A 12,679-nucleotide genomic window follows, 5' to 3' on the forward strand; every position below is an offset into this window, starting at 1 on the left:
AAAATGGCACAGACTACTTACCTTGTAAAGCATGTCTTGGATATTATTCAAAAAAAGTGATAGGAAAACACTGGCAAAACTGTGAGTTTGCCAAAGAAAAGACCAATGAAATGGTAGGGAGAAAAAGGTTCCAGAAAGCAGCATCATACTTACTTCCTGTAGCAGACAGTGCAAGTAAACTAATGCTTGAAAATGTTTTGCCCAACATGAGACAAGATGATGTCACTTTGGTTGCCAGAAATGACCGGTTGATTATGGATTTTGCTACAAGGACATATGAACGAAATGCTCATCTGAAGAAGAACAAGACATTTGTGTCTGAACGAATCAGAACATTAGGCCGACTATTAATCAAGATGCGGCAGATAGATAGCAGTATTTTGCAGTTGGATGACTGCATACATCCAGCAAAGTTTCAAACAGTTGTACAAGCAGTACGATCTATGGCTGGTTATGACGAAGAGGCAGCAACATATACCACACCCTCCCTTGGGTTAAAAGTTGGATATTACCTTAAAGATTGTGCCCAGATTGTTATAAGTCATTCAATCCAAAGTGAGTCCAAATCAGATGAAGACAGGGCCACCAGATTCATGGATCTCTATCGGCTTGAGTGGGAAAACAAAGTCTCGAGCCATGCTGGACATACCCTTCAAGCAAGGAGAGCAAACAACACTAAACTGTTACCATTAACAGAAGATATTGTGAAACTCACGAATCGGTTACAGGACATTATGCAAAACACTGCCAAAAATCTGAGAGAGAAAACCTTGATTGAGGGATCATGGTCGTCGTTGTGCAAGGCAACCCTGGCACAAGTGATCTTGTTCAACAGACGTCGTGAAGGGGAGGTCTCACGGATGCTATTGACCACATATGTAAAGAACAAAAATCAGTCAGCTGGTGAAGATGAGGAAATAACTGCAAGTCTGTCTCCACTAGAGAGGAAACTATTGAATCATTTCACCAGGATAGAAATTCCAGGGAAAAGAGGTCGAAATGTGCCAGTTTTGTTAACTCCTGAGATTAAAACCTGTGTTGACCTGCTTTGTCAAACAAGGTCTGAAGCAGGTGTACACCCAAACAACCCATATCTGTTTGCAAGGCAGTACGATTCCCTCGAGTGTCACAGAGGAAGTCATTGTCTTCGACTTTATGCATTTAGTTGTGGTGCCAGAAGTCCAGAGAGATTGACCTCAACTAATCTTCGAAAACATGTGGCCACAGTCTCACAGTTCCTTAATCTAAATGACACTGAATTGGAAATTCTTGCTGGCTTTCTTGGACATCGTATAGGTGTCCATAGAGAATACTACCGCCTACCTCAAGCAACGCTACAGGTGTGTAAAATCAGCAGACTCCTTCTGTCACTGGAACAAGGAGATCAGAACATATTTAAAGGAAAAACACTAGATGAAATAGGAACAGATGGTAAGCTGATGTTGATTTCATTGCAGTTACTGGACATGTTTAATTAACCTTTAAAATTTACTAAATATGTACTTAGACTGTTTACTTCACACACACACACACACACACAATGTTGATTTTGCTGCTATAGTGGGCTTCATGAGTAATACAAGTCAGTTGCAATAATTGTTTTAGATTTTTTTGTGTTGCTTTGTTTCTGTACACAGAAACTATATTTGGCGAACTCAGTGTAGGGATTTAAAAATCTCAATCTCATCACTGGAAATTAATGTTATATTTGGGATTCCCAGGTGGCATTGCATGCATGACTTTAACCTTCAAAATTAACACTTTCAGGAGTAAAAACCTTCCCACCAAAATTTCTTGAACGAATTTATTGTGTTCTCACAGTTTTAATGAATTGGAAACTCTAGTTAGCCTAAAATAAATGATTTTTTTGTGTCTGTTTCTTCTGTTGACATCTACTTATACTTATTTCATATATCAATTCTTATTTACAGTTGTGTTGAATGAAAATGAACTAGGTGAAGCTTCTCAACAGGAAAGCATGACTGAGAATGACCCACCAGTGCTGATGGACAACAATTATGCAAAGCCACATGCATGTAAGTTATATCAGTTCAGTCGTTATTTTTCTACATTAAAGCTCAGTGGTTATCTGTTATGCAGTTTGCCAGTTTTCCACATGTTTAAAACAAGTATATAACTTATAATCAGCAACTTAACAATTTCTCTCTCTCCATTGTTCATTCTGTCTCATTTTTTCCACTTGCATGCTGCAGATATTTGAGGTAGATATTTTGGTCCATTTTAGTTCATCCCAAGATTCTACATTTGAAACCAACATTATGGTGGTAGTCCAATCTGTTACATTCATTGTACTGTGTCCACAACCATGGTAGTTTTGACAAATACAACCCCTGTGTAGCGTGTGGTAGTTTTGACAAATACAACCACTGTGTAGCGTGTGATAGTTTTAACAAATACAACCACTGTGTAGTGTGTGATAGTTTTAACAAATACAACCACTGTGTAGTATGTGGTAGTTTTAACAAATACAACCACTGGGATGTGTAGTGTGTGATAGTTTTGACAAATACAACCACTGTGTAGTGTGTGGTAGTTTTGACAAATACAACCACTGTGTAGCGTGTGATAGTTTTAACAAATACAACCACTGTGTAGTGTGTGATAGTTTTAACAAATACAACCACTGTGTAGTGTGTGATAGTTTTAACAAATACAACCACTGTGTAGCGTGTGATAGTTTTAACAAATACAACCATTGTGTAGCGTGTGGTAGTTTTGACAAATACAACCACTGTGTAGTGTGTGGTAGTTTTAACAAATACAACCGGTGTAGCGTGCGTTAGTTTTGACAAATACAACCACTGTGTAGTGTGTGGTAGTTTTGACAAATGCAACCACTGTGTAGCGTGTGATAGTTTTGACAAATACAACCACTGTGTAGTGTGTGGTAGTTTTAACAAATACAACCGGTGTAGCATGTGGTAGTTTTGACAAATACAACCACTGTGTAGCGTGTTGTAGTTTTGACATATACAACCACTGTGTAGCGTGTGATAGTTTTGACAAATACAACCACTGTGTAGTGTGTGGTAGTTTTAACAAATAAAACCGGTGTAGCGTGTGGTAGTTTTGACAAATACAACCACTGTGTAGCGTGTGGTAGTTTTGACAAATACAACCACTGTGTAGTGTGATAGTTTTGACAAATACAACCACTGTGTAGCGTGTGGTAGTTTTGACAAATACAACCACTGTGTAGCATGTGGTAGTTTTGACAAATACAACCACTGTGTAGTGTGTGGTAGTTTTGACAAATACAACCACTGTGTAGTGTGTGGTAGTTTTGACAAATAAAGCCACTGTGTAGCGTGTGGTAGTTTTGACAAATACAACCACTGTGTAGCGTGTGATAGTTTTGACAAATACAACCACTGTGTAGTGTGTGGTAGTTTTAACAAATACAACTGGTGTAGCATGTGGTAGTTTTGACAAATACAACCACTGTAGTGTGTGGTAGTTTTGACAAATACAACCACTGTGTAGTGTATGATAGTTTTAACAAATACAACCACTGTGTAGTGTGTGATAGTTTTAACAAATGCAACCACTGTGGTAGTGTATGGTAGTTTTGACAAATAAAGCCACTGTGTAGCGTGTGGTAGTTTTGACAAATACAACCACTGTGTAGTGTGTGATAGTTTTGACAAATATAACCATTGTGTAGTGTATGGTCGTTTTAACAAATACAACCGGTGTAGCGTGTGGTAGTTTTGACAAATACAACCACTGTGTAGTGTGTGATAGTTTTGACAAATACAACCATTGTGTAGTGTATGGTAGTTTTAACAAATACAACCGGTGTAGCGTGTGGTAGTTTTGACAAATACAACCACTGTAGTGTGTGATAGTTTTGACAAATACAACCACTGTAGTGTGTGGTAGTTTTGACAAATACAATCACTGTAGTGTGTGGTAGTTTTGACAATTACAACCACTGTGTAGTGTGTGGTAGTTTTAACAAATACAACCACTGTGTAGTGTGTGGTAGTTTTGACAATTACAACCACTGTGTAGTGTGTGGTAGTTTTAACAAATACAACCACTGTGTAGTGTGTGATAGTTTTGACAAATACAACCATTGTGTAGTGTATGGTAGTTTTAACAAATACAACCACTGTGTAGTGTGTGGTAGTTTTGAGAAATACAACCACTGTGTAGTGTGTGGTAGTTTTGACAAATACAACCACTGTGTAGTGTGTGGTAGTTTTGACAAATACAACCACTGTGTAGTGTGTGGTAGTTTTAACAAATACAACCACTGTAGTGTGTGATAGTTTTGACAAATACAACCACTGTGTAGTGTGTGATAGTTTTGACAAATACAACCACTGTGTAGTGTGTGGTAGTTTTGACAAATACAACCACTGTGTAGTGTGTGGTAGTTTTGACAATTACAACCACTGTGTAGTGTGTGGTAGTTTTAACAAATACAACCACTGTGTAGCGTGTGGTAGTTTTGACAAATACAACCACTGTGTAGTGTGTGGTAGTTTTAACAAATACAACCACTGTGTAGCGTGTGATAGTTTTGACAAATACAATCACTGTGTAGTGTGTGGTAGTTTTAACAAATACAACCAGTGTAGCATGTGGTAGTTTTGACAAATACAACCACTGTGTAGCGTGTGGTAGTTTTGACATACAACCACTGTGTAGCGTGTGATAGTTTTGACAAATACAACCACTGTGTAGTGTGTGGTAGTTTTAACAAATACAACCGGTGTAGCATGTGGTAGTTTTGACAAATACAACCACTGTGTAGTGTGTGGTAGTTTTGACAAATACAACAACTGTGTAGTGTGTGATAGTTTTGACAAATACAACCACTGTGTAGTGTGGTAGTTTTGACAAATACAACCACTGTGTAGTGTGTGGTAGTTTTGACAAATACAACCACTGTGTATTGTGTGATAGTTTTGACAAATACAACCACTGTGTAGTGTGTGGTAGTTTTAACAAATACAACCGGTGTAGCGTGTGGTAGTTTTGACAAATACAACCACTGTGTAGTGTGTGATAGTTTTGACAAATAAAGCCACTGTGTAGTGTGTGATAGTTTTGACAAATACAACCACTGTGTAGCGTGTGGTAGTTTTGACAAATACAACCACTGTGTAGTGTGATAGTTTTGACAAATACAACCACTGTGTAGCGTGTGGTAGTTTTGACAAATACAACCACTGTGTAGCATGTGGTAGTTTTGACAAATACAACCACTGTGTAGTGTGTGGTAGTTTTGACAAATACAACCACTGTGTAGTGTGTGGTAGTTTTGACAAATAAAGCCACTGTGTAGCGTGTGGTAGTTTTGACAAATACAACCACTGTGTAGCGTGTGATTGTTTTGACAAATACAACCACTGTGTAGTGTGTGGTAGTTTTATCAAATACAACCGGTGTAGTGTGTGGTAGTTTTGACAAATACAACCACTGTGTAGTGTGTGGTAGTTTTGACAAATACAACCACTGTGTAGTGTGTGGTAGTTTTGACAAATACAACCACTGTGTAGTGTGTGGTAGTTTTGACAAATACAACCACTGTGTAGTGTATGATAGTTTTAACAAATACAACCACTGTGTAGTGTGTGATAGTTTTAACAAATGCAACCACTGTGCTAGTGTATGGTAGTTTTGACAAATAAAGCCACTGTGTAGCGTGTGGTAGTTTTGACAAATACAACCACTGTGTAGTGTGTGATAGTTTTGACAAATATAACCATTGTGTAGTGTATGGTCGTTTTAACAAATACAACCGGTGTAGCGTGTGGTAGTTTTGACAAATACAACCACTGTGTAGTGTGTGATAGTTTTGACAAATACAACCATTGTGTAGTGTATGGTAGTTTTAACAAATACAACCGGTGTAGCGTGTGGTAGTTTTGACAAATACAACCACTGTGTAGTGTGTGATAGTTTTGACAAATACAACCACTGTGTAGTGTGTGGTAGTTTTGACAAATACAACCACTGTGTAGTGTGTGGTAGATTTGACAATTACAACCACTGTGTAGTGTGTGGTAGTTTTAACAAATACAACCACTGTGTAGTGTGTGGTAGTTTTGACAATTACAACCACTGTGTAGTGTGTGGTAGTTTTAACAAATACAACCACTGTGTAGTGTGTGATCGTTTTGACAAATACAACCACTGTGTAGTGTGTGATAGTTTTGACAAATACAACCACTGTGTAGTGTGTGGTAGTTTTGACAAATACAACCACTGTGTAGTGTGTGGTAGTTTTGACAAATACAACCACTGTGTAGTGTGTGGTAGTTTTGACAAATACAACCACTGTGTAGTGTGTGGTAGTTTTAACAAATACAACCACTGTGTAGTGTGTGATAGTTTTGACAAATACAACCACTGTGTAGTGTGTGGTAGTTTTGACAAATACAACCACTGTGTAGTGTGTGGTAGTTTTGACAATTACAACCACTGTGTAGTGTGTGGTAGTTTTAACAAATACAACCACTGTGTAGTGTGTGGTAGTTTTGACAATTACAACCACTGTGTAGTGTGTGGTAGTTTTAACAAATACAACCACTGTGTAGTGTGTGATAGTTTTGACAAATACAACCACTGTGTAGTGTGTGATAGTTTTGACAAATACAACCACTGTGTAGTGTGTGGTAGTTTTGACAAATACAACCACTGTGTAGTGTGTGGTAGTTTTGACAAATACAACCACTGTGTAGTGTGTGGTAGTTTTAACAAATACAACCACTGTGTAGTGTGTGGTAGTTTTAACAAATACAACCACTGTGTAGTGTGTGATAGTTTTGACAAATACAACCACTGTGTAGTGTGTGATAGTTTTGACAAATACAACCACTGTGTAGTGTGTGATAGTTTTGACAAATACAACCACTGTGTATGTGTGATAGTTTTAACAAATACAACCACTGTGTAGTATGTGGTAGTTTTGAACAATACAACCACTGTGTAGTGTGTGATAGTTTTGAACAATACAACCACTGTGTAGTGTGTGGTAGTTTTGACAAATACAACCACTGTGTAGTGTGTGATAGTTTTGAACAATACAACCACTGTGTAGTATGTGGTAGTTTTGACAAATACAACCACTGTGTGTGTGGTAGTTTTGAACAATACAACCACTGTGTAGTGTGTGATAGTTTTGACAAATACAACCACTGTGTAGTGTGTGGTAGTTTTGAACAATACAACCACTGTGTAGTATGTGGTAGTTTTGACAAATACAACCACTGTGTGTGTGGTAGTTTTGACAAATACAACCACTGTGTAGTGTGTGATAGTTTTGAACAATACAACCACTGTGTAGTATGTGGTAGTTTTGAACAATACAACCACTGTGTAGTGTGTGGTAGTTTTGAACAATACAACCACTGTGTAGTATGTGGTAGTTTTGACAAATACAACCACTGTGTAGTGTGTGATAGTTTTGAACAATACAACCACTGTGTAGTATGTGGTAGTTTGGAACAATACAACCACTGTGTAGTATGTGGTAGTTTTGAACAATACAACCACTGTGTAGTACTACAAAATGTTTCTCTTTGGGCTACCAAATGATGCAAGTGGTAGTCCAATGTACTGGGGCTACTGGGTACAAAATTATATTCCTGTGTCCACAAACTACAAATAATTTTCTTTGGGCTACCAAATGAAGCAAGTGATAGTCCGGTCTGTTAGATACATTCATACCATGATAATTTAGATTAGAGTAGCCCATTTTGCTATCAAAATAATGAAAAATTGAGCCCTGATGTTTCTTGCTATAATTGGTAGTATATCCATCACACTGAGAAAACAGTTGTGCAAATTATAAATGGGGTGTTTTTAAAAAAATATAATTTTGGAAATATTGCATTTGGCTTTTGATATCGATACTTAGGTACTACTTAGTAAGTTTATTCTATGCAAATAAAGTTGGTGTGTTCATTTATATGCAAATTGGGCAGTTTAAATATGAAAAATCTAGGAAAATGCCATAGTGTCACTTGACAGATTAAAGTTTGTGGAATTCAGAAATGATTTCACCAATTGAGGTTACAGATTGTTCGCCTAAAATTTGTGTTTTTTGTCAAAAATTTATATTTTGAGATATATTAGTGTTAATGAATAATTTGCATAATTAATGAGTTTCAGTAATTAGGCTATATCTTAAGACTGCATACTTCAATTCCAATACCATTCGTTCATGAATACATTAACCATAACAAATTGTCTGTGTCCTATAAAGTTTGTTGATGTACCTAACATGTTAATAAATAATTTTTATAATTAATGAGTCTTGGTAATTAGGCTATAACTTTAGACTGCATACAATAAATTAGTACATACGTTAAACGTAACAGAGTGCACATCATGTGACATGTACTATAAAAGCTGTTGATTCCACCTAAAGAGCAAGTGAACAATTCACATAATTATTGTCGATACTTGGGCTGTGTCCAAAAAAGTTCATTACAATATTTTTTCATACAGTTTCAATGGGTAATTTGCGTAATTAGTGATTCCCTTACGGAAGGCATTCAGTTTAAATCTGGTTTTCATTACGTTTAATGAGGAGAGGATAATTCTAATGACAATAGGTTTTAGAACTGAAGTTTGGGCATAAGATTATATATTTATATTCCGAGGCTCATTCTACCTTGATAGATAATACAGTAATTGTACAATAACATGACACCTCTCTATCATTACCTTACTGACTGGTAGAAATTCTAGTTCTGTTTAACCCCTTCAGGACTAGAAACTTTCCCGCCAAACTTTTTGAACAAAAATTCTTGTTTCTCTGTAATTTTCAGACATGTATCAACTTTATATTGGATCAAAATTCAAGATATATTACTTCCTACTAAAGTAATATTCTTAAATTTCCCAAAATGTTCATGAAAATCAAGTTTTCGTATTATTTCATATTTCTTTAGGAATGGAAGGGTTAAACATTCAATCAAGGCTTTGATATATATATTGCTTCCTTTTTTGAGGAGCAAAAGGATCAAAACTTAAACGTTTCTAGTGTACGTGGTGTCTAATGCTATCAATGCACGAAGGACCTTCAAATGTGATTGAATTCATGTCTAATGTGATGTCAGCTACAGATACAGCCAAAACCAATGGCTTTTTATTGATATAATAGTCATTCAATATTAAGAAAATGTTTTATGTTTTTTTAGGTGGTTATATTTACAACAGGCATCATCAAGGAAGGCAGCTAGAGGAGGAAAACCCTTGGTGTCTCTGTATAATCATTTTTGTTGTGTTGAATTTCCTGACTTTGCTTCTTTTATCATTATTTTTCTTCTAATTTTTTTCACTAGCTTTGTTTTCAACTTTATTTTACAAAATTTTACATCTAAACCATTCTCACTTGATGACTTTAAATTTAATTGTTACCAGATGAAACAAAAAGGTATCTTAACATGTTGATAGGTGAGCCTTCAATTAGACCATTGTTTTCCCCTGATATATTTCCCATCACTTTATATCTTATGATAGTTACAGAAAGAGTAGTTCCAAGTGCAAAAAATATACCTTTGATTACATGCATTGTTTGGGTTTATGTGCTGTATTTAAAGATAGAAGTTTATACTGATTGACTATTTTACATGTCAAACTTGCAGTCAGCAAGGAAGTAAGTAAGTACAGCTATTTCCACAGAGTTAATATTAAATTCTGGCCATATGGTTGTCATTTTGCTGTAAATTTTACACAGTTCAGTTATTGTGTACCGATACAACTGCATCTCTCTGAAAGGTTGTGTGTGTGGTCATAAATTGAACAAAATTTGTAAAATTATATACTTCATAACAGAACATTGGCCATCCAAGCACTATGTCTGTCTACAGATTTTAATAACGATTGGTGTATAACTTTGGGTAGATAAATGTTTGTAGAGTATAAGTGATAATGTGAAGTCGTTTGAATGTAAGGCCAAAAATTTGACTTTTGATGAAAAATGTATATTTTGTGCATTTATTCATTGTTGCTAGCACTGTGTTATATTAAAATTAGGCATTCATGCCTATACTGTTTTTGACAATGTTTTTAAAACCCTGATACATGTTATGTACAAATGTACTGTACTTGTTTGGGACAGACCTCATAAGTAGCTGAGTGCCTGCTATCTACACTAAATATAAATTCTGCTTTTCATAGGGAGCAACTCACAATGACAATCGGAAAGAACTATAAAATCTGAATTTTGTTAAAAAAACATAGCCTTAATCAAGAATTTGGAGGTAATTGCACAATCTTCCTCAGCTGTCATTCTGAGTTGATCCCAAATTTTTATGAACTAGACTGCAGAATTTACACTATATGGGTGGGTATATTTACACTCAGTTTAAACTTGTTTCCATCAATTAGACCTTCCCTTGTTTTTGTACCTATCCTGGAAAGGTAATTTAAACCAATAACAATTCACCTATACATGTCAATGTCCTTGGTGAGTTCCGGTCATTTGGTACATAAATTGACAGAGTCATTACACTCAAAATGTATTTCGTAGTGTCTTTTAGGAGGCATATTAATGTCATAACAATGAAGTTATTATAAAAAGAAGCCATTCACAGTGGCCTGTTTTCTTGCTACTTGAAGGAAATTCTGCTAAAAGTACCGGTAGAAGATATTGAATCTCCCCCCCCCCCTCCCCCCTAATTATCAAGATTTTGTTTTCAGAAGTAAGGATCTTTAATTGTTTTGCATACTGGTTGGTCCATCTGTCCTTTTTATGATATGTTTCTCTTCTATTTTCAGTTGCTACTAGACAATTCAACATTAGAAAACCTAAACAAAACAGAAAGTGGACCCCTGAAGAAGAAGATGCTATACATAGATCTTTGGAGAAAAATTATGCAGAAAGAAGAGTACCGTTGAAAGATGAGTGCTTGCGAGCAATTGAACTTGAACCCTCTCTTAGTGGGCGCTCATGGCGCATTATTAAAGATCATGTTCGAAATTGGCTGGTCAAAAATGAAGAAACTCAATACCACTGAATTTTCCAGTTTTGTACCTTGGATATTCCGAAACTGGGCTGTTACTACTAGTTTTGCTAAAATACTGACCATTCACTTTCATGGATCCGGAGTCCTATTAATTCCTATTAATTAACTCATATGACAAGTAGTATAATGTCTAGCTGGAGACTACAGTCTTCTAGTGTGTGATATTTTACAACATGTCTAGGTTTTGACTACAGTCTTCTTGTGAGTGACATTTTAGTACTGTATATGTTTTTGTTTGAATCATGATTTCACTTGCATTGGATCATATTTTTGCTTTGGTCTTCAGTGTGCTATAGTATTGGTATACTCAGATACTTTTATGTGATGTTGACTGAAAGTTATTTATTACACCTTTCTTACATTACTGTTGTCACATTTAGTGTTCAGTTTGTGGGTTTATGATCAATAAAAAACGTTACAATTCAGAGTGGCATTAACCAAGAAAGAGTGTCTTTGGTACTCATTGATTGGATGTGTGTGTAATATTGCATATTGCAATTATAGTGAATGAGTTGAAATGTCAGGTAATATAAATCGTAGTTTTTTCAAAAACCAGGTTTGAATTATTGAATATACACATATTTATATAATTTGTAAGTATTATGTGTGTGCGTGTGAACATGTCCCACTGTACAAGACTGTGTCATCATTTGCATAATGTATTATTGGTTAATTAGACCTGACATTACCAATTTAATGCAAATAAACAATAAATCCCTTCCCGGAACACTATACATATGTATGTATATAACTCTTTATAGATATGTGAATGGTACAACCTAGTGTATGTAAAACTATACAGAGATGAGATGGTGAGCCTTTGTGTGTGTATACAACTCTTTATAGATATGTGAATATCTATTATACCATTCACATATATATGTGTGTACATATATATAAGTTTGTATACACAAGGGCTCACCATCTCATCTCTGACGGGCTTTACATACACTAGGGTGCACCATTCACATATCTATATGGCATTATATAGTTACATACACAAGGGCACACCATGTCATCTCTGTAGAGTTTTACATACACAAGGGCACACCATGTCATCTCTGTAGAGTTTTACATACACAAGGGCACACCATGTCATCTCTGTAGAGTTTTACATACACAAGGGCACACCATGTCATCTCTGTAGAGTTTTACATACACAAGGGCACACCATGTCATCTCTGTAGAGTTTTACATACACAAGGGCACACCATGTCATCTCTGTAGAGTTTTACATACACAAGGGCACACCATGTCATCTCTCTAGAGTTTTACATACACAAGGGCGCACCATGTCATCTCTGTAGAGTTTTACATACACAAGGGCACACCATGTCATCTCTGTAGAGTTTTACATACACAAGGGCACACCATGTCATCTCTGTAGAGTTTTACATACACAAGGGCACACCATGTCATCTCTGTAGAGTTTTACATACACAAGGGCGCACCATGTCATCTCTAGAGTTTTACATACACAAGGGCACACCATTCACATATTATCTATAAAGAGTTAAATACATACACACATATATGTATTTGTATATATATATATATATATATATATATATATATATATATCAAAATGTTCTTGAAAAGGTATACAAGAGCCTTATAGAAAGTGTGGTATGGCATCTTGAATGTTAAAAATAGAACTAAACTGACAT

General features: G+C 35.9%; 1 protein-coding gene across 1 annotated transcript; it reads left to right on the forward strand.

Moving 5' to 3' along the window:
• The first annotated feature begins 15 nt into the window (after nt 1-15).
• Nucleotides 16-11,434, forward strand: LOC144444694 (uncharacterized). The gene is made up of 3 exons (XM_078134206.1): nt 16-1,431; nt 1,932-2,036; nt 10,765-11,434. Exons 1-3 carry the CDS (start codon nt 111-113, stop codon nt 11,001-11,003), a joined length of 1,665 nt encoding a protein of 554 aa, XP_077990332.1. The 5' UTR covers nt 16-110; the 3' UTR covers nt 11,004-11,434.
• The last annotated feature ends 1,245 nt before the right edge of the window (nt 11,435-12,679 follow it).

Source organism: Glandiceps talaboti, chromosome 13, assembly GCF_964340395.1.
Source record: "Glandiceps talaboti chromosome 13, keGlaTala1.1, whole genome shotgun sequence".
Taxonomy (NCBI): domain Eukaryota; kingdom Metazoa; phylum Hemichordata; class Enteropneusta; family Spengelidae; genus Glandiceps; species Glandiceps talaboti.

What these genes read in the sequence shown, in the direction of transcription:
- LOC144444694 (XM_078134206.1), top strand. Translation starts at nt 111, where the DNA reads ATGGTAGGGAGAAAAAGGTTCCAGAAAGCAGCATCATACTTACTTCCT. An exon ending in AGATGAAATAGGAACAGATG is followed by an intron (nt 1,432 to 1,931) that starts GTAAGCTGATGT and finishes TCTTATTTACAG; the next exon opens with TTGTGTTGAATGAAAATGAA. An exon ending in TTATGCAAAGCCACATGCAT is followed by an intron (nt 2,037 to 10,764) that starts GTAAGTTATATC and finishes TTCTATTTTCAG; the next exon opens with TTGCTACTAGACAATTCAAC.